Source organism: Alnus glutinosa, chromosome 12, assembly GCF_958979055.1.
Source record: "Alnus glutinosa chromosome 12, dhAlnGlut1.1, whole genome shotgun sequence".
Lineage (NCBI taxonomy): Eukaryota > Viridiplantae > Streptophyta > Magnoliopsida > Fagales > Betulaceae > Alnus > Alnus glutinosa.
Genome location: NC_084897.1, coordinates 7,127,948 through 7,148,164, shown reverse-complemented (window position 1 = coordinate 7,148,164; position 20,217 = coordinate 7,127,948). Strand labels below are relative to the sequence as shown.

At 35.6% G+C, this 20,217-nt stretch overlaps 2 protein-coding genes across 3 annotated transcripts; one reads left to right on the top strand and one right to left on the bottom strand.

Moving 5' to 3' along the window:
- Window positions 1-8,278: 8,278 nt before the first annotated feature.
- LOC133852032 (uncharacterized) lies at window positions 8,279-10,438 on the top strand. 2 transcript variants are annotated; one of them, XM_062288697.1, is made up of 6 exons: window positions 8,279-8,377; window positions 8,528-8,698; window positions 8,793-8,915; window positions 9,442-9,651; window positions 9,749-9,913; window positions 9,995-10,438. In XM_062288697.1, exons 1-6 carry the CDS (start codon window positions 8,333-8,335, stop codon window positions 10,295-10,297), a joined length of 1,017 nt encoding a protein of 338 aa, XP_062144681.1. In that variant the 5' UTR covers window positions 8,279-8,332; the 3' UTR covers window positions 10,298-10,438. The 2 variants fall into 2 exon arrangements, with proteins under 2 accessions (XP_062144681.1, XP_062144682.1); XM_062288698.1 differs by lacking the exon at window positions 8,279-8,377 and adding an exon at window positions 8,407-8,449.
- A 797-nt stretch (window positions 10,439-11,235) lies between these two features.
- On the bottom strand, window positions 11,236-15,064 carry LOC133852422 (uncharacterized). Its single transcript, XM_062289180.1, has 5 exons — window positions 14,950-15,064; window positions 13,263-13,736; window positions 13,075-13,158; window positions 12,866-12,937; window positions 11,236-11,731 (listed from the first exon to the last, which is right to left on the bottom strand). The coding sequence occupies exons 1-5, from the start codon at window positions 14,995-14,997 to the stop codon at window positions 11,531-11,533; spliced, it is 879 nt and encodes a 292-aa protein (XP_062145164.1). The 5' UTR covers window positions 14,998-15,064; the 3' UTR covers window positions 11,236-11,530.
- Between the last annotated feature and the right edge of the window lie 5,153 nt (window positions 15,065-20,217).

Here is a 20,217-nt window from a genome sequence, read left to right as displayed (position 1 = left end):
TAATGATAGAGTAGCATACCTAAGTTGTTATTAAAGTTTTTACGTGCATGGGTTAGAATTCTCATGACATTATGTTTAATATTGGGGTATGTTTCACCATAGTGGGAGTCCAAGATATCTGAGTCTATGAATGAGCGTTTGAGATAAGTAAATGCTTACGAAATTGGTTTCAATTTAATGTGCAATATATCAGCAGACTAAGCATGATTTATTCTTCAAAATGAAATGTCTTGAGCCTACTGATTTTATAACATGTTTAGATTGCTTCAAATGGACAAATGCCTATGTATGATTTTCTAAAAGTAAATTAACAATATTTGCATCGTATGGCATGGTACACCGATACGTGCGGTATTATGGCCAATGGCTTACTATTATACAAGCTTGACCCTATGGTTATAGACATTTACTTTTATCCTTGGCCTTGGATCCAATTGTTGTTTTGTGATGGGTGCACCATGTACGGATGTGGTCACGGTTACAACTTTGCTAGCAGTGTATGCCACCTGAGGTCGAACTACTAGTATATGAAGGTATGCGTACAATATCTAAGGCACTGGTATTATATTACAGGTTGCTCAAGACAACACCAACTATAATAAGTAGGGGATAAGGGCTTTGATAGACCATATGTAGGATAACTATGATTAAATGTGTGTGTGTGTGTGTGTCTATAAATATATATAGCATGATTTCCATGCATTAAAATATCAGTTATTGTTATTGAAATTATGCCTCATCACTTCTTCAAAACAAACTACATTTTAATAGCTTAATAACGGAGACAATACACATTATATTTGTGAAAAATTATTGTAATATTTCAAGATTATGATTTGTCAATTAAGGCTCGGTGCATAATTGGTTTTGTAAGAATTTGCTTACCAAGTCGTGGACTTACGCATTTAATTCTCTTCCACAGTAAAATACTTTGGTGTTTTGCATATTAGCAGGTTGTCAAGCAGTAGAGTGAGAATTCTGTTAGGATGAAGATGCTAAGCGAATGGCTCGTATTGTCAAGTTGGGTAATTAGTAGTTGACTGTTATTCTATAGTAATATCTGTTTGGAAGCTTTGAGTCTATGATTGATGATACATGATATTGTCTTGAAGGTTTATTGTTAGAAGTCTTAGATCAATTTATTCCACTTTCCGCTACACTATACTCTGATTATTAGTATAGCGTAGTAAATTCAACTAATTACCAGTTAATTGGTTGATGACACTGCGAGTAACACTCCAACTTAAGTAAATATGATTATTTAATTTTTAGGGCATTACACATGTGCATACTAGACTATACAAACTGACCCTATGGCCTAGTTTGTTATTGGTGCAATCACCCAAAGGGTGGGGTCACACCCTACGACAATACTAGTTGTGTAGATCACCTGAAGTCGAACTTGGTCGAACGACTAATGGTGGTTGCCTATGTACGCCATTGGGGTATCGTAGTTGTACCATATGTCCGTGAGATGCACAAACCCTACCATGAAGGGGAAAGGGTACGGATAGGACATTGTGAAAAGAGTTATGACTTGTGTTATAATTATATGGTTCCAACATACTTTAGCTCCCTCAACTAACAAAGCCTATGGATTGACAGATGTAACACTTAGGGCATGTTTGGGTGTGCGATTTTTTTGTATTATATTCAACTATTCTTTACTATATTCAAAATTGCTAATACTGAAAAAATTTATTTTTTGAAATTATGTTTGGATGGTTTAGAAAATCTGAGATAAAATTGAAAAAAGTCAAATAAAACTTGAGTAGAATTCAAATTTAGCAAAATAACTCAAACATGTATTTCAAAAATAATAAAAGAAAAATGTGTTACCCAAACATGCCTTTAGATTAGGGTTGGCAATTTTTGACACGACCTGCAAACCTGACACGAAGTTAAAGGATTATGATTAAGCTTAAAAGGGTTTGAGTCATAAAAGGGTTGACCCGTTAGACTCATTTAATAAAATGGTCGTTACAGAGTCAACCTGCTTGACCCGTGGGTCGATCTGTTTAACCCGTATACTTAAACATTTTTTTTCAACATTAAAAATTAAATATAAACAATCATGTTACCTCTCTCTTTCTCTCACTGTTTAAAGAGTAAAAACTAAACTAAAAAAAAATCTCACAAAAAACAAAACTAGTCTTTTTCTTTTATTGAGTTAGAACTTGAACAAAAAAGGCAAATGCTAAAAAAAATTAGCGGAGATTTTTTTTTTTTTTTTTTTTTTTTTTTTTTTTTTTTTTTTTTCAAGTTTTCGAACTTAGAAGTTGAACCAAAATAAGTAAACAGTAAAATAACTCAATATTTTATATTTCAACTATGAAATAATATGATTTTTTATTTTTTATTTTTAGTTTAAATTTGTGTTTTTATTTTTATTTTTATAAACTTTATTAATAAACGAGTTAAACGAGTCGGGTCGTGTCAACCTGTTATTTAGCAGGGTCGCGTTAGGGTTTAAGAATTTGACCCTTTTATCTAAATAGGTCGTGTCAGGGTTGACCCTTAACGTGTTGGCGGGTCAAAGAGGTCGGGTCAACCTGTTTTGACAGCCCTACCTTAGATACATCAAACTAACAATTTGTTGCATTTAAGCTACTCTGTGAGAGGCTACCGTTTGTTTGGATGGAAAAGTGCTCATGTACATAACCACTTTTATATCATTCTTCCTATAATACCCATCATTTCTTTAAAACCAAAATAATAAAAATTAAAAAACGAATTAAATCCAAAATAATAATAGAAAATTTTTAAAGCAACCAAATAAAATAAAAAAAAAAAAAAAAAAAAGAAAGGAGAAAAAAAGGGACCTTGAGTTTGGGTGGGCAAACCACCCCACACCCAATGGGCTAGGGTGGCTCACGAGCCACCCCCAACCAATATGGGGATAGCTCGCAACCACCCCCATGGTGGCTAGGGGTGTCTTAGCCACCCCCCAATTCCACTTGCTTCTTTTTTTTTCTTCTTCTTCTTCTTCCATTTTTTTTTTTAATTTTTTAATTTAGGCTTTTTTTATTGATTAATAAATATAATGGGTAAAATTGATTTTTCAATGGTCAAAATGATGCTAGTTTTGGAAGAATTTTGTTAAATATGGTTTTTCCATCCTCTCTAATGGTAAACCCTAACAGATGGGCTTAATTGTAACAAAATAGTAGTTTGATGTATCTAAGTATCGCATATGTCAGCTCATGGGGTAAATAAAAAATGGTTGTTAGTTGAGTGGGCCAAAGTACATTTATCCCTAATTATATATATTTTGCATACTTGTGCATCGACATGATTTTCTATCTTTGCATATTAAGATATATTGTTGCATGTGTGATTTTACTTTTATATTTCAAAATGATTGGGTTCTTCATTGCATAACTGTGTTTCACGCGTGATTTACTCACTAAATCATGAACTTATCGTTTTTAATTTTTTTCACCTGTAAAATAATCTAGTTTACAGAGAAGCCAATATTGAGATTTAAGCAAGGAATATTTCAAGGTAGATGCGGCTGCTTGGAGTGAGATTATTGACCCTATATTGTTTGAGGACCCATTATGAAATATCATAGGCCACTCGCGGTAATTAGTGCCTTTGGGTGAAGTTACAGACTAGACAATTTAAGATGATTATGAGTATTAAGATATAACATAGATCTATTGTGTTGCAATGAAAAATATTATGTAATTATTATAATTAATGTGATCATTACTCGGTAGATGCTCTAGTTGTAATGATTTGTGTTGATAGTTTTAAAAAAAGAAAAAGAAAAAGAATTTATGTTGCTTTAATCTCGGTTATGGTTTAGTGGTGACACTCTAGGTTCATTACTAATTAATTAATTTTAGTGGCGTTGCGACTTGGGTATTTAATTGGAAGGGACCCAATAGTGTATACAAGAATATGTAATATTTCATCCTTAATATTTCTGCAACATTCAATGAACACGGCTCTTATTAGGGTTAGGAGATAACCCTAACATATGACACATTGAGTGACTTTTTTGATTGAGTTCATTCCACCTTTACATAAGATAAGTCGATAAGAAGGTCATCTACAAAGCATAGTGTCCCCCTTGTTTTCAAATCTTTATCCCCCACGAAAAACGTCATTCAACTCCCCATTTATAAAGATAGAGAATCTAGTAGTGACAATACATATCTTGATCCACCTATCCAATCAACAAAGCCAACATTCCATATGAGTATATCATATAGCCTTCTTTAAGTCGAACTTAAAAGCACACTGAGTAGCACATGATCTATGTGGTAATTCCTTAATAGCTCCTGAGCAAGCACCACATTATCATTTATTCTTTTTCCCTCCCTAAAAGTTGTTTGTTGTTTTCCAACTATATATGGTAGCAAGGGCTTAATTTTGTTGGGAATAAGTTTGATAATACATTTGTATATGGTGCTACAACATAAAATGGGTCTAAAGTCCTTTTAACTTAGTTGAGTTCAGTACTTTAGGGATCAATGCGATAGCAGTAGTATTTCCCTCTTTCAATTGGCACATAATATTGAAAAAAGACTATCGCTTTCACCACCTCACTCTCTACAATGTCCTATGCTTTCTTAAAAAAGAGAGCATTGCATATGGTGATACAATATAATTGATGCCTCTTTACCTAGCCTAGGGTACATGCAAAGCAAAGGAGCAAAGGGTGACTCGTCGAAGATACCGGTGGGACACTCCGACGCCTAAGTTAGTAAAATTTTCTTTGTATAGATGGGGTAGAAAGTCCTAGAAAAAGGATGTATTGAGTGTACCTTTAACCTAGGGTCTATGTCCCTCTTTATAGTGCGGTTACCAATAAGGCAATGGTTCCATCAAGGAAAGTACAAAAAGGCAGAACCTTAATGGGGAATGTGGCTGATTCTTGGAGATGTCTTTCCTTTCCAGTATCCTCTTGAAGGATCTCCCCCTTATATGGTGTGAGGGTTCATATTGGGTTCATATAGTCAATAAGGCAATGGTTCCATCAAGTAAAGTACAAAAAGGCAGAACCTTAATGGGGAATGTGACTGATTCTTGGAGATGTCTTTCCTATAATCCTATTTAGTATCCTCTTGAAGGATCTCCCCCTTATATGGTGTGAGGGTTCATATTGGGTTCTTATAGTCAATAAGGCAATGGTTCCACCAAGGAAAGTACAAAGAGGTAGAACCTCAATGGGGAATGTGGCTGATTCTTGGAGATGTCTTTCCTTTCCAGTATTCTCTTGAAGGATCTCCCCCTTATATGGTGTGAGGGTTCATATAGTCAATAACTTGCCTTTTAAGGATCGGCTCCCAAAAATAGGTGCATCAACCAGAGGTACAGAGGCAGAGCCATTGACCCCTGGCGCATCTCGAGGCTTATATCGTTGGCAATAGGCCGACAGTCTTCTTTGAGGATCATCCCTTGGTAAAACATCTGTCGACTAATGTGACACTTGGGAGGTCGCTCGAAACTTCCATAGATCGAGGGTTGGCGGACCGAAGGTTGTTGGGGGTAGGCCCATGATTCATGGGCTTGGAGGGCAGGCGAGGGCCTATTAAAAGGCATGCAGTATTACCTATCACTAGCATCCATCCAGACGTAGCCTGAAGCCTTGCTGTCATTTAGGGAGAAAATGATGACTTCAATCTCTTCCTCGGCCACTGCTTTTATATATTTATCATAATAGACTTGGGTAAGATGCCTTGGAATGATCATTTTTAGGGTCTCAAGGTTAATTTGAGCATTAACAGAAAAGGCACTAAGCAATCTCTAAAAATACCTACAATTTCTTTTCCATCTTCTATAAAATGGTCAATTCTCATCCCATCCTCTTTACACATTGAAATAATTTCATTTTCTGCAGGAAGATTTCTCAATGTTCTAAAGAAGAACCCTCTGATCACTTGAATTAAGCCATTGGTAACAGGATTTCAGCTTAAAAATCTCTCTTCGGATCTACTAAAATCATTATACTCCTTACTTGCCTATGCCTCCTTGTGAAATAGACTCATTTAAGGACTCTTGCTGGATTTTTCTCTAAATACTCTCCATCTTCCTTTAGCTTGCAATAACTAGTTAGAAAAATTAGAAAACTGCCATGCGTTCATTGAGTGTAGGCAAATGGCCATTCTTTCTTTTCTTTTCTTCTTCTTCTTCTTCTTCTTTTTTTTAATTATTATTTTTTATTTATTTGAATTAAGGAAAGGGATTACAGGGGAGTGACCATAGGACCTTATAGTCACGGTTTCAAAATTTGGCCCCAAATTATTGTGATTGGTTTTAATTTTAAAACAAAGTGAGTCAAGCAGTATAAATTAAACCGTAGAATTTGATATAGAAATGAGGATGGAATAATTCATTATCCAAAAACATAGAAAAACAATCCACTCAAATTTAGGTCGTGATGCACTTGGAAAATCTTTCTGTAACTATAATATAATATATTGGAACACCGTTCAATTTAAAAGCAAATTTATGAATTTAGACCCAACTGTATTATACTAATGAACTCACACTTGCAGGGATAGATTTGGGGGGGGGGGGGCGAGGGTATAGGCCATGGCCTCCCCCCTCAAATGTAAAAAAAAAAAAAAAAAAAAAAAAAAAAAAAAAAAAAAAATAGCTAAAACTAAAAATTTATTCTACTGGCCCGTACAAATAATTTTTTTTGGCCGCTGAAACCTGCCCATGAAAATTTTTGACTCCGCCCATGCACAATTGTGACGTCTTTTCTTCAACATAAAACTCTTTTTTTTTTCTTTTCTTTTTTTTTTTTTACACTTACAAGTATATACTCAATATTTTGTGGAATATTTCATTTTTCTTTCCTGATAATATTTGAATTTAGTACTTATTCTAACATTAATTTACTAACACTTGAGAGTCATACTTATATTGGAATTCAGTTCTTAAAAGAGTCTTATACTTTTTGCAGTGAGACAAAGTTTGGTTCTTAATATTTTTCATAAGCTTGACTGTTCAGAACACTGTTGGTTTTTACTAATAGAGTTTTGGTTATTTCCTGTACCAAAAAAAAAATAAAATAAAATAAAATAAAATGAAAAATTTGTGTAAAAAGATAAACGGTGAAAGATCACCTTCAATGAAATCAATAATATTCACACCTGATCAACTCCATACCTTGTAGTCTGTACCATTACTTGGCAGAATAGAGGTAAATTGGGACGCAACTCAATTGGACACTGAAAGTGATGGGGGTGGGTATCATCGCCCGCGATCACTTGAGCATGGTGCGAGCTTCTATGTATTATGCTCAGAAATATCTTATGGACCCAACAGCTCCAGAAGCTCTTGGTGCTTGGCTTGGTGCAGAACTTGGAAGATGTATGAGGTTTCCATCTATTAAGTTGGAAGGCGACGATCAGGAAGTTGTTCTAGCTTTGGGCATAGCTGATGGGAGTATGAGTAAGTTTGGAACTCTTATTCTGGATGCAATTCTAAAGGGTTTTCTTTCGTGGGAGTTATGTACATAGGCGGAGCCAGCCTCCCAACTTTTGGGGGGAGGATTGAAAAAAAATAAAAATAAAAAAAATTGGGGAGGGAAATTTGGAAAAAAAAAAAAATTAGGGGTAAAATTTTAATTTTAATTTTTTTTTTAAATTTTAATTTTAATTTTAATTTATTTAATTTATTTTTTTTTTTCTTGAGAAATCCTTGAGCCTTGGGGTGAGCCCCAAGGCTCTATGTGGCTTCGCCGGTGGTTATGTACGGAGAGTGGGGAACGGAGTTGCCCATCATTTTCCGAAACTTGTTAGTTTAAAGCGGTTAAACAAAGTTTGGATTGACTCTTATCCTAACTGTCTCGTGGGAATTGTAAATGCTGAACAACTTATTTCAAATACTCAATAACATTTCAATTTCCCTTAAAATAATAATAATAATAATAATAATATTCATACCTAATTCCTAGGTGGAAAATTAGTGACAAAGCTTAGTCAAAGTGGCGCGTCTGCCCAAAATCAAAGCAGGACTTTATTATAAAGCTCTTAATTAGACAGTTCACAAAGCCATTATCTAAGGGCCACAAATATAAATATTGGTGACAAAATTAAAGCAGTTAAATCAATTTAACTGTGGGCACTAATTACTGTTGACCGAAACCTGGTAATTCGTGGAAAATTACAGCCGTTGGATCTAAATCGGTCCCCACTTGGCGCGTTGAAAAGCAGTCCCACTTTATGGATCACAAAGGAGCGGACCAAGCCAAGTCCTACTCAGATTTTAGAACGTTAGCTGAAACAGTATATCCATATTTAAAATCACTCATCCCCTAAAGTTCCTTTAAAAACTAGCCGTTACATCTCTCTCTCTCTCTCTCTCTCGCATGGCAGCCTCAGTGGACACACCATCACCTCCCCACCTCAAACAGGTATCTTTCTTCTTATTCGATCTCCTCCCCTTTTTTCTTTTTTTCTTTTCTCTGTTTCTTCAGCTTTCTGGGGTGGGTATTTCTTTTTCTTTTTTGAAGATCTCTCTCTCTATGGTCCTATTTGATGAGATTTCTTGAACTTGATTATAGGAGGGCTCAAGCTTCATGGGTTCGGCTGAACCAAGCTTCATGGGTTCGTCTCCTCTGTTCAGCCCCTCTTCAGATAAGCGCTTCTGGAGTGCGCTACGCAGCCGGACAGACACGCTTCTTGAGAATCGTCAAAGCAGCATGCCAAGTGAGCCCTCTGTACCCACCCATTTGGTGAGTGTTTGTATTCAGCTCTTTGATTGAATTCTTTGTTATTCTTTGCTGGCCGGAGAGTTTTGGATTGATTGGCTTGTGGGATTCTTTGTAGATTGCTGGAGAATCGGACCGAGCTAAGCGATTGAAGGAAGACTCGTTGCTTCTGATGAGAGGGTTCGACTCCGTTTCCCACACTCTCTCTCTGCTTTCCAACAATCTAGACAATGCCCTTCAGGTATATCAAGCTCTTGGACTCTCTAAAGATTTTTTATTTTATTTTTCTTTTTTTAATAATGGGTATCCCGGGCGAGATCCGGGGACGCTATGCAAAGCACGCCCTATACACGGGTTGGATATAGCTTAAGCTTTTCCCACGGGTGTGGCTTCAAAGAATTATTTGAACTCAAGAGGGATTGAACATTGCTTCATGAGACCCACTCAAGTCAACCCTTAGGGATAACTCTCTAAGGATTTATAAACATGGGTTCTAGAATTTTGGTTAAATCTTTCAAGTTACATAGAAAGCAATAATCAGGAGTTCCTACTACAAATATAAAAGTGAAAAGGAAGTTTTCATTGACATGATTAGTTCACGTATCTGGATCAGGATCATAAACAGAGTGAATCTGTAAGTTTTTCAAATTAAAGAGATGAGTTGTCTAAGCTACCAAATTTTGATTATATTGGGATTCGTTTTGATATGTCTAAACTATACAAACTGGAAATCAGATGTCGTTGAATTTAGCCTTCTACGTTTACAGGGAGCTAGAGATCTTGCTAAACCGCCCACATTGACTGAAATATTCCAAAGCAATCTGAAGAACTCAGATAGTAAAGAAGAGGAATCAGAAAAGCAAGGAGTGAAAAGGAAGTTTGATCATACTAGTCATTCTTCAGAGGATAACGAAGACGATTCCCAGAAGGCAAACGAGCAAAGCCTAAAAGATGGGAAGCTGAAAAAAGCCAAAAACGTCGGTTCACATTTCTCTTCACTCTCCTACTTTAAAGTACTAAGATTATTATGAATCTTCTTTGAATTCTATTTTTTTTTTTTTTTTTTGTTAACAGCTTGCCATTTCCATGGCATCAAAAGCGGGTTCGCTTGCTAGAGAACTGAAGTTAATAAAGTCGGACTTATGTTTTATGCAAGAGCGTTGCACTCTGCTTGAAGAGGAGAATAGGAGGCTCCGTGATGGATTTGCTAAAGGGATAAGGCCTGAGGAAGATGATCTGGTAGGAGTCTGTCTTATTTCTTCCATTCTCTACCATCATATATATATGATTAATCTTGTGAAATGTGTGGTGTCTGGGCAGGTGAGGCTTCAATTGGAGGCACTGCTGGCGGAGAAATCCAGATTAGCTAATGAAAATGCAAATTTAGTAAGGGAAAACCAGTGCCTTAACCAACTTGTAGAGTACCACCAACTGACCTCCCAAGATCTCTCTGCATCATATGAATTCTTACAGGGAATGTGCTTAGACTTCTCGTCTCCACCACCACCGATAAGAGAAGAGCCAAATGATGAAGTTTTTCAGACGCCTGGAGCTGATGATCATTTTAGCTTCTCCACCACCTCTCTCGAGGAGTGCCATCAGGAGGAGAAGGAAGGGCAGTGATGCAAATTTGTATCATTTTTATCATCTGCATTTGGAATTGAGTCTTATTTCAAATCTAAATTTTGATGCCTTCGTTGGTAGCAGTGATGCAAATTTGTTTGTATTCATATAATAATAAATAAATAAATTTTTTTTATTCCACTTGATTAATGGGAAAAATGTTCCATTTACCGTCTCTAAAGTTCAAAGGTTATCCAATTTGCTCTTTAAAATTCGAATTGTTATCAAATAGATCATTTCATCTGCCTTCTATTAATTTTCTAACTTCTCTCCTACCACATTACCCAACTAGAAGCCAACACATGTCAAAGTAGCACAGTCACCAATTAGTTGGCATCCCATGTCATCATTTAAAGTTAAAACTCCTTAAACGGAGAACCTGAGCAGGAAAGGGGCCGATTCTTTGAAAAAGATTAGCAACCAAGAGCACGTTTCAAAGCATGATAACGTTGCAGATAAGAGCTTAGCAACTCAAACTCAAATACAAGACAATGATAGCAGAGTGTATCAAAGGCAAGATTGTGTATTTTACATTTGAATTTTGTAAATGATATCAGTGTATATGAGTAACAGCTCCCATAGTTGATTCTTTCGTATGTTCTGAATACCATACTACGAATAAGAAGCCAATTGGGAGGAACACAGTGATGATTTTTCTAAGGAACTAAGAATCCATTTGATTTGGCGTAAAATATATTTTGAAAAATATTTTCCATATTTTTCAGTGTTTTGTGCAACCGAAGATGATAGTCAAACAATCCACAATACCCAACAACTAAGTTTTGAATTTCTCACATGGCCAGAATAAGAAATGTTATCATCCCAGAATGGCCAACTTTTCCTTTTTCTCGACAAAGCCCCACTCATCCAATGCGTGGATAACTTTTTAAGAATTGGTAAAACTTTAAAGAAACCATTTGATGATTTGATCACAGACCAGGTAGTTGCCTATAGTGTTCTTGATCTTGAGGTGGTAAGGACCTACACCAATGTTACTATGATCTTAAAGCAACAAAATTGAAATGTGCTCCAAATTACTTAAACATCATAAACACCTGCAGGTTGAAGCTGAAACAAACTAGTACCATCCATCCACACATATTTTGTTACAAGTTTATCCAAGCTACTTAAAACAAAAGATGACAAAACAAGACAGCCCTAGATTCAAGCATAAGGATTTGACTCCAAAGATTAGCAAAACCACCCACATTTTGCAGCGAGTTTCAGTTCTTTTTACTTTCGGATGACTGTGGGTTTCTTTCTCTTTGCTGCGGAACCATTGGATCCAAGAACATCACCTGGAGAAGAAGCATTGTGTAATGCTCGGGACGATAAATTAACTGCCGTTTCGGTAGCTTTTGTCAGATTTGAGATCAAGATGACATCCTTCAATTTCTCCATCATTTCAGAGAAAACATGATTGCCATTCTGATACTACAAGCAAACAACGAAGAAAAAAGACAAAAAAAGGTCAAATCATCAGCATATGTATAATGTAAGGATCATCCCTTTTAATGCCCAATACAAGTACCTTTTACCATGAAAAGAACTTAACAAGTAGCATGTAGAAAATCTTTATCGTTGTCTATCACAAAAAGAAACTGCAGACACAAACCCGACAATGCATGCATCAAATTATGCCCACATTCAAGTCACATGTGTTATTGTTGATATGTGAATAGAACTTTAAGTGTATAAAAATCATCCCTAAATGCGAACAGATCATGTAAACCTTTTGAACAACGATATCAGAATTAGAAGACTATATAAAACAGGTCCTTAAAAATCCAAAATCCACAAACACCTGAAAATAAAAAATAAAAAATAAAAAAAATCTTTCTAAGCTATAGGTCCTCTTCTCCATATGGCAAATTTCCATACCTATCCAACTGTTGTCTTTCTTTCTGTTACTTCGAACGTAGTTACTTCAGCTTCAATGCAAAAGTCTTGATATGCAGAAGTTTATGGTGGGAAAAAAAAAAAGTAAACGAACTAAATCCCGATCAACTTTTATGAGCTTCCATAACTGGAAAGCTTCTATTCTTTTATATTGCTATTATATTTCAAGGCCATCCACCTCCTGGGAAGTCCAAAAACTTATTAAAAAAAATATTTTATTTCAAGGCCATCTATATCCATTTAAATCAATGGGTTTGGCCTATAACAGAATGTGTAGAAGACAATGACATGAAGAATAAACTATCAAAACCCCCAATTCTAATATTCTCCAGATGTCTACAAACAAGATTTATATTAACAACTCATTCCACAGGACCACTCTAGTAGTGCTCACCATCAGAACAATCATAACGTTGAAGTAAGAAAAGACAAATTTAAATAGTTCTTATTTCACTTTTGTTAACCTTGTAAGGAACATAAATGCATTATCTGGTGATAGTAACTGGCTGATGGTTCAGGCTTATATTCACAACAGAGTAACCAAGTACACCAATAAGAAGCAACTGTACAACAGCTTTTGCAACAATAAGACAAAGCAACATAGTTGAACAAGCCAAGAAAAAAAATAGAAAAAAAAAGAGTGATATAGAAAGGATCACTGAGACATACTGCTTCAACTTTGCAAAGAGCAGTTTCCAGCTTCATTCTGAGTTGTTTATTTTCTTCTGTTAAGGACTCAATCTGCATATGGGGGGGGGGGGGGGGGGGGGGGGGGGGGGGGGGAAGACAAACAAAAACATAAGGGGAGAAAATGAAATAACAAATAAGGATATAAAAACAAAGAACAGATGCTTTACAAGGTCACATGTAACCAAAACCTTCTTTTGGGAGTCTATATACAAGTTCTTGTATTTGATATCCACCCTAGATGGACTTCCACTCAAGAAAGACTTCTTGGTTACCTGCTTTGACATCATTGACAATTCCATTTGCAGAAGTCATATAACTACAAAGATGTGCAATGACAAATTTACAATTTACAATTTCAACAAAAATTATTCAGTACCTCCGACTTCAATGCTTCCATGGCCTTCTCTTGTTTTTCCAATCGTTGTACAATATGGTTAATTTTTTCTTCAATGTTCTTTTCACCCAAGTTTGCTGGCTCAGGCAGATTTTGCTCCCTCTGAGCAGGGAAGTCATCCTCTTTCTCACTTTCGCTGAGAGTTATCTCTTCAATCATAGGCTCAATATCCGAGTTTTGAGCAGGCATAACTGCACTTTTTATACGATCTGATCGCCTAACACCAGAGCGGTGTCTCATTCTCTTCATTGGATTTGATGGTTTGACAGACTCTGCTTGCCGTTTAGACTGTGTATTTGCTCTCACCAAGGAAGGGCTTATGGTTTTGGGCTGCAATTCCACACTTTCCAATGAAGGATTCACACTTTTAGGCTGGTTTTCCACTCTCTTCAGGGAAGGAATTGTGTTTCCAGGCTGTGATTCCACTCTTTCCAAGGATTGATTTTTGTTTTCATGCTTTGAATAACAAAAATAAAGACTAATTAGTAGATGAAGTAAAATTCCACAATCTATATTCCCAAACTTCCCAGACAACAATAGTCCCTTATATGACAGTTAATGGCATCAGTGATGTGCTAGAATGTTTTTTAAGTAATATATATATATATATATATATATATATATATATATATATATATATATATATATATATATATATGATATATCCTTTCAATCAACTAAGCTTTTGGGACAATTAGTAATTTATCATGATATTATGGCAGGATGATAAACTATCAATAATCCCAGACACTTAAGTTATTGAGAAATCATGAAAAGCCATTCATCTAGTTATCCAAAAAAGAAAAATCATTCTTCATCTAAAACTAGCCAGGATGTTGTTCTTCTTGGACAAAAAAAAAAAACTATTCCTTTGAGAGGTACTTTCTCCTTGGATGATCAGGAAACAAGCTTAAAATCATACCATGCTCCTTTTAATGATCAAAAATTAAACCTGAACTTCCATTGTTAAAATAATAATAATAAATAAAAAATAAAAAACCTAACCACCCTTTTGCTTGTACTTGCGATGCTTACTAACAAAATAAACCCCAAAAGCAAAAAATGTCATCGACAAGATGAAGTCAAATGATTACGAACAAAGCCAAGAAAAAAAACCTATTTCGGTTTAGTCAAAGTTGTCCACTGTCATACATATAACCAAACACAGCCATGAATACCCACCCAAAGAATTTTTTCTCTTTTTAGAAAAAAAAAAAAAAAAAGGGCCTTTGTAACCAAAATATATGATTCCAAACAGAGACAACTCAGAAACCTCGCCCTTCCCTTCCTCTGTAGTTCTCAAAAACCCTTATCCATCTTTAACTCTTTATTTATTAATAGACTAAATCCATTCCATTGCCTTTAAAAGTAACACACAACAATCAAATAATACTGAGAGAAAAATGCAAAAAAAAAAAAAAAAAAAAAAAAAACAACAACATGTAGCAGAAACCAACACATGATTAAACTAAAAGAAAACAAGAACTAAACCATTGGCATAAGAATAATGATCAGAGCAACATGAAAGAAAAACAGAATAAAGAACAAATGAACCCATATGATACTCAAAAACACAAAATGGCTCTAAAAAAAAAACAGAGCATAGGAAAGTTTTCAAAGCAACACACACACAGCATCAACTATGATCACATAGAAATGGTACTTGTACCATGCGAACCCTTTTTCCAATCTTTGCAGCACTTGGCTTCCGACCCATTTTCTCTTTTTTTCAAAGAGACAGCCCTCACTCCCTCAGAGACCAAAACAATAAACTGTATATATTTTCCTTTCAAAGTTTTGAGCTTTAAATCCTCCTTGCAGAATAAAAAAAAAAGGGCTTGCTTTTGCAGAGAGGCAGGGGTAGTTACGTCATTTGAAAATACACGTAGGCATTCCGTATCAGAGGAGTATCTCGGGAAGTGAATTTGTCTTGGTCAAGTGCCCAATGCCCGTACAGTTTCTTTTTCGTGTTAATGAACAGATCAGAATATCTACAAAAACAAAATAAAAAATGAACAGATCAGGAAATTTCACAATTTTGTTGTAGAGCCTCAAATTACATGAATTTAAATCATTTCATACGTAGAACAGTATAAAAATGCTATAGGTTAAAAATATGACATATTAAACGATCAGAATTGAGTATACTTTTATCAAATTTTTATACTTTATATTGTATAAAAACTTTGAACAAATAAAAAATAAGTGTCTATTCAAAAATCTTTTGGAATGAATTTTTTTTTTATTGTCTCGATAACATATAATATCTTTAATATGTAACATTTTTTACGTTGTTTGATGTAAAAAACGACCTTACTTCACATAATTTGAGAATCTAAAATTTATTTGAAACCGTAAAGGACCCTAATCCAATGAACTTCAACCTCCTTTTTTAATTATTATTATTATTATTATTATTATTATTATTATATTGTAAATACCTTTGTTAATAGTTGTTTAGTATTTGTTAAGATTGTTTTTACATTAAGAGGACATGATATTTGTACACACTTTTTTGTACGTATATTCATATTTAGTGTGGGATCCATGCATGTGAAATGATTTTCATATGCATGAATCACATATCAAATGTGAATATACAAACAAAATTTGTAAAAAAAAAAAAAAAAAATTTATAAATATCATTTGCCCAAAAAATAACAAATAATTTAACACAAAAAACACTTATAAAATACTCAAAATTATTTTTAATTTTATTTCACATTACAACTAAGAAAAACATAAAGTACCTTTCAAGAAAAGTATGCAGCAAATCAGGATACTTGTTCCCTTAAGCGAGACTAAAAATTATGGCGTTTAGGGGCGTCGTACAAGGATTATATTATGTCGTTTTCGTGCATTGGAAAAATAATAGAGTTCAAGTGGGCTTGGACTGGATTTGGATTTGACTGGTTAAAGATGAAAAAGGCCCATGTCTGCTATGTGGGCTGGCCCGTATCATCTTCCTCTACTGCACTACAAATTGGGCCCTTAGTAGATCAAACTTCTACTCTTTTTCGGTTGTTGAGTTGATTCATGTCGGTCTCTGACAAACAATGAGTGTGTTTGGCAAAGCATTCTATTTTTTTTTTTTTTTAACAAAAAAAATTGAAATAATAATAAAAATTGATTGATATAATAAAAATATGAAAAGAGTTTTGAATTTTTATTGTTAGAAAAAAAGTGAAGAAAGTTATTTAGTAATGTGAAAAAAAAAAAGATATATTTTTCTTTTTAAAAAAAGAATTGCTTAATATGATATAAAAGTAAATGGAGTTTTGAATTTTCTTGTCAGAGAAAGGCGAAGAAAATTGTTTAGTAACATGAAAAAAATGAGTTTGACTTTTTTTTAGAGAAAAAAAAATGGGAAAAAAGACTGTTATCAAACGTAGGGTTGTCCAGAAGGTTACGGTTAGTAGATATTGGCTAAAACCGCTAACCGCAACCACCTAATGCAGTTATTGAATTTTAACAACCATAATTGTTCTGCTTAGGCAGTTAACGATTATTTTTATAACCACTAATGTTTATAATCGACAGTTTGAAAACCGCTTTTAATGTGGGCTTTGGGCCAATTTTGGTCCAGCTTTGGGTTGATATTTAGGCTGGTTTTAATTCTTTTAAAAATAATAATAATAATAATAATAATTTTTTGACCTTTAGGCCGGTTTTTCCAGATATAAATCCAAAACATTAGTACAAAATTAACAAATCTAAATACAAATCCAAAATATCAATTAAAAAAATACAAATAAAAAACATTACAAATCCAAATAACCAAATACAAATCCAAAACATTACAAATCAAAATACAAATAAAAAACCAAAACATTACAAATCCAAACATTAGTACATTACAACTTGAAATTCAATCCAAAAGCAAAAAACACCAACATATTTAAGAATGGATCTTGATAACTGGATGACAACGAATCTACAGCACAACATGAAGCCAAATCAACACCCTTACAAATACAAATCATGGAGTCAAATAATATGTGAAATATAATGACAAATGTATTGTAAATTTGTAAGTAAAATGTGATGACAATTCGAAAAACAATAACTTTCATTATTAACAAACTTCTAGATAAAGGAGCTTCGGTACTTGACTGAGTGTCATCTACACTGGAAGAAGAAGCTTTAGTTTTTTTTTTTGTTTTTTTGTTTTTTTTTTGAGTATAGGAGAATATCATTAATAAGCCAGAAAAAGTCTAGCTAAGCAAAAATTACATCTTGTAGAAAAGAGGGGCAATCCTCTAACCACACCTCATTCGGTAATTGGGAAATAGTTAACTTAGCCACCCTATGAGCAACAAGATTAGCATCACGTCTCGTCTCACATGGTAAATACAAAAAGGATCTAGTCTCTGTAACCATAGCCTAGTATCCTCAATGAGATGACCAAAACTAGTGCAACAAGGTCCCGTCTTCTTCAAAGCGTTCACCACATTCAAAGAATCGCCTTCTAGGTGCACTTGAGTGAAGCCCAACTCACATCCAAATTTCACTGCAATCCAAGCTCCCAGCGCTTCGGCCACCGTAGGGTCCATTAGAGAGGGAAATAACTTGGCCTGAGTCACTATAAACTTACCCTCGACATCACGGATAATAACCCCAATTCCAGTTCGTTGCTACTCGGGATCTAGAGCCGCATCCCAATTTATTTTCGCAAAACCACAAGGGGGAGGAACCCACCTAACTACTGGACTAGTCTTCAGACCATACAGTTTCCCCTCTATAACCGTAGCTTGCAAGAAATCTCTCATCATTACTTGAACTTCAACCACCAAGCTTGCGGGTGCAGTGAATTCACGACCAAAGACCACCGCGTTACGCCTAAGCCAAAGGGATCTTGTGATGATAAGAGCAAACAGCAGGTCCTCTCCCTCCAGTTTTAGCATCAAAAATTTCAATAGGCTTTGCCCATCCACCTCCCTAACCGTAAGCTTCTGAATTTTCTTTCCACACTCTTGCCACACTGCCATGGAAGAGGGACATCTCCAAAGAATATGGAACACATCTTCCGTTTCCCTCAGCAGAGAGGACAAATGGGGTCTTGGGTAATATGTTTTTGGTACAATTTCTCCTTTGTTGGGAGCAAATCATTTCCCACCTTCCAAACAAAATTTTTAACCCTAGCAGGAGCATGTAGCCTCCATATCTCCTTCCAAAACAGCTCTTTATCCCCAATAGTGGAACTCTCTCCCCTGCCCTAAGTGCATCTACCTTGTTCCATGAAGTACGCACTTTGGATGGTGAACATCCCATGAGGTGTACCACGCCAAATCAAAGAGTCTGGGCCTTAGAGAGGGCTAGGGATAACACTTAAAATACGGGCAGCTTCCTCTTGAGTGAACACCTCCTGGATGAGCTTGGTATTCCACCAATTCATGGTCCTGTCAATAAGATCACACACCTTCGATTCCACATCCAACCTATGGTGAGGGAAGTACGTGAGGGAAGAAAAATTCGGCAGAAGCCATTTATCTTTCCAAACACGTACCTTAGCACCATCCCCCACCCGCCATCCCAGCCCATTTTCCACCACCCCCTCGCTTGGAATATGCTACACCAAGCATATGAAGGCCAACTTCCCAACTAAGCCGATAGAAAATCCCCATTAGGATAGTATTTACCCCTCATTATCCTAGCCACCAGGGAACTTGGGAATTTTATTAATCTCCAACCTTGCTTTGCAAGCAATGCTCGATTGAAAATCTCCAAATCCTGGAACCCCATCCCTCCTTGCATCTTTGAGACTCCAAGTTTGTCCTAACTTATCCATGCCACACATTTTTTGTCCACCGCTCCACCCCATCAGAATCGACTCATCATCTTGTTAAGGCTGAAACATAATATCTTAAGAAGTTAGAAAACACTCATACTGTACGTTGGGATTGCCTAGACCACCGCTTTGAGCAGAATTTCTTTTCCTGCCTGGGACAGAAATTTTTCCTTCCTTCCGTCCATCCATCTTCTTCTGCACCCTATGCTGAATCCCCTCGAAAGTCTTCATTTTTGATCGACCTACTAGTGCCGGAAGCCCCAAGTACTTTTCATAGGAGGAAGAGATACCGATACCCATGGAAGAACGAATGAAGGTCTTGAAAACACTTCCTGTGTTCAAACTAAAACAGATGGAGGTCTTCTCAGCATTTAATTTATGCCTCGAAGCTAGCTCATAAGTTTCTAGAACCTTTTGTAGGTTGCACCATTCATCAAAGTTCGCCTTGTTAAAGAGGAGACTATCATCTGCAAAAAACAAATGGGTTAGCCGAACTCCCCCAACCGAGATAGGAACTCCAGTAATTTTTCCTTCATTCTTTGCCTGAACGATTAAAGAACTCAAGCCCTCTGCCACTAGGAGAAAAAGATAAGGGGAAAGAGGGCCCCCTTGTCTAATCCTTCTATTCGGCTGAATATGACCATACGGAGTTCCATTGATCAACACCGTGAAAAATCAAATCCTGTTTAAATGCATCATTACATAGAAGTGATTTTGTCGAACAGAATATAGCCAATTACAAACTAACACACCGAATATGAGACTGTTGAGACACGTGTCATAATAAGATGGATCCATCTCTCTGGAAACCCATAGTCCGCATCATTGCCTCCAAGAACTTCCATTCCACTCTATCATACTTTTTGCTCATGTCTAGTTTAATTGCCATGAAACCTTTTTTACCTTTCATCTTGGTTGCCATCGTGTGAAGCGCTTCATAGGCAACTAAAACATTATTTGTGATTAGTCGACCTAGAACAAAAGCGCTCTGAGAAGGAGAGATTAGCACAGGCAAAACCCGTTTTAATTTATTGGCAAGCACCTTTACAATCAACTTATAAATGACATTACATAGACTAATTGGCCTAAACTCACTAACCGAAAAGGCTGGTGTGAGTGTCGGGATCAGAGTAATATAAGTCATGTTAA

Excerpts from the sequence above, each read along its gene's own strand:
- LOC133852032 (XM_062288697.1), top strand. The coding sequence starts at position 8,333 with ATGGCAGCCTCAGTGGACACACCATCACCTCCCCACCTCAAACAG. Across the intron at positions 8,378-8,527 it reads CACCTCCCCACCTCAAACAG|GAGGGCTCAAGCTTCATGGG; the intron begins GTATCTTTCTTC and ends ACTTGATTATAG. Across the intron at positions 9,652-9,748 it reads AGCTGAAAAAAGCCAAAAAC|CTTGCCATTTCCATGGCATC; the intron begins GTCGGTTCACAT and ends TTTTGTTAACAG.
- LOC133852422 (XM_062289180.1), bottom strand. The coding sequence starts at position 14,997 with ATGGGTCGGAAGCCAAGTGCTGCAAAGATTGGAAAAAGGGTTCGCATG. Across the intron at positions 13,159-13,262 it reads TGGAAGCATTGAAGTCGGAG|GTAACCAAGAAGTCTTTCTT; the intron begins GTACTGAATAAT and ends ATGTCAAAGCAG. Across the intron at positions 11,732-12,865 it reads CTCTTTGCAAAGTTGAAGCA|TATCAGAATGGCAATCATGT; the intron begins GTATGTCTCAGT and ends GTTTGCTTGTAG.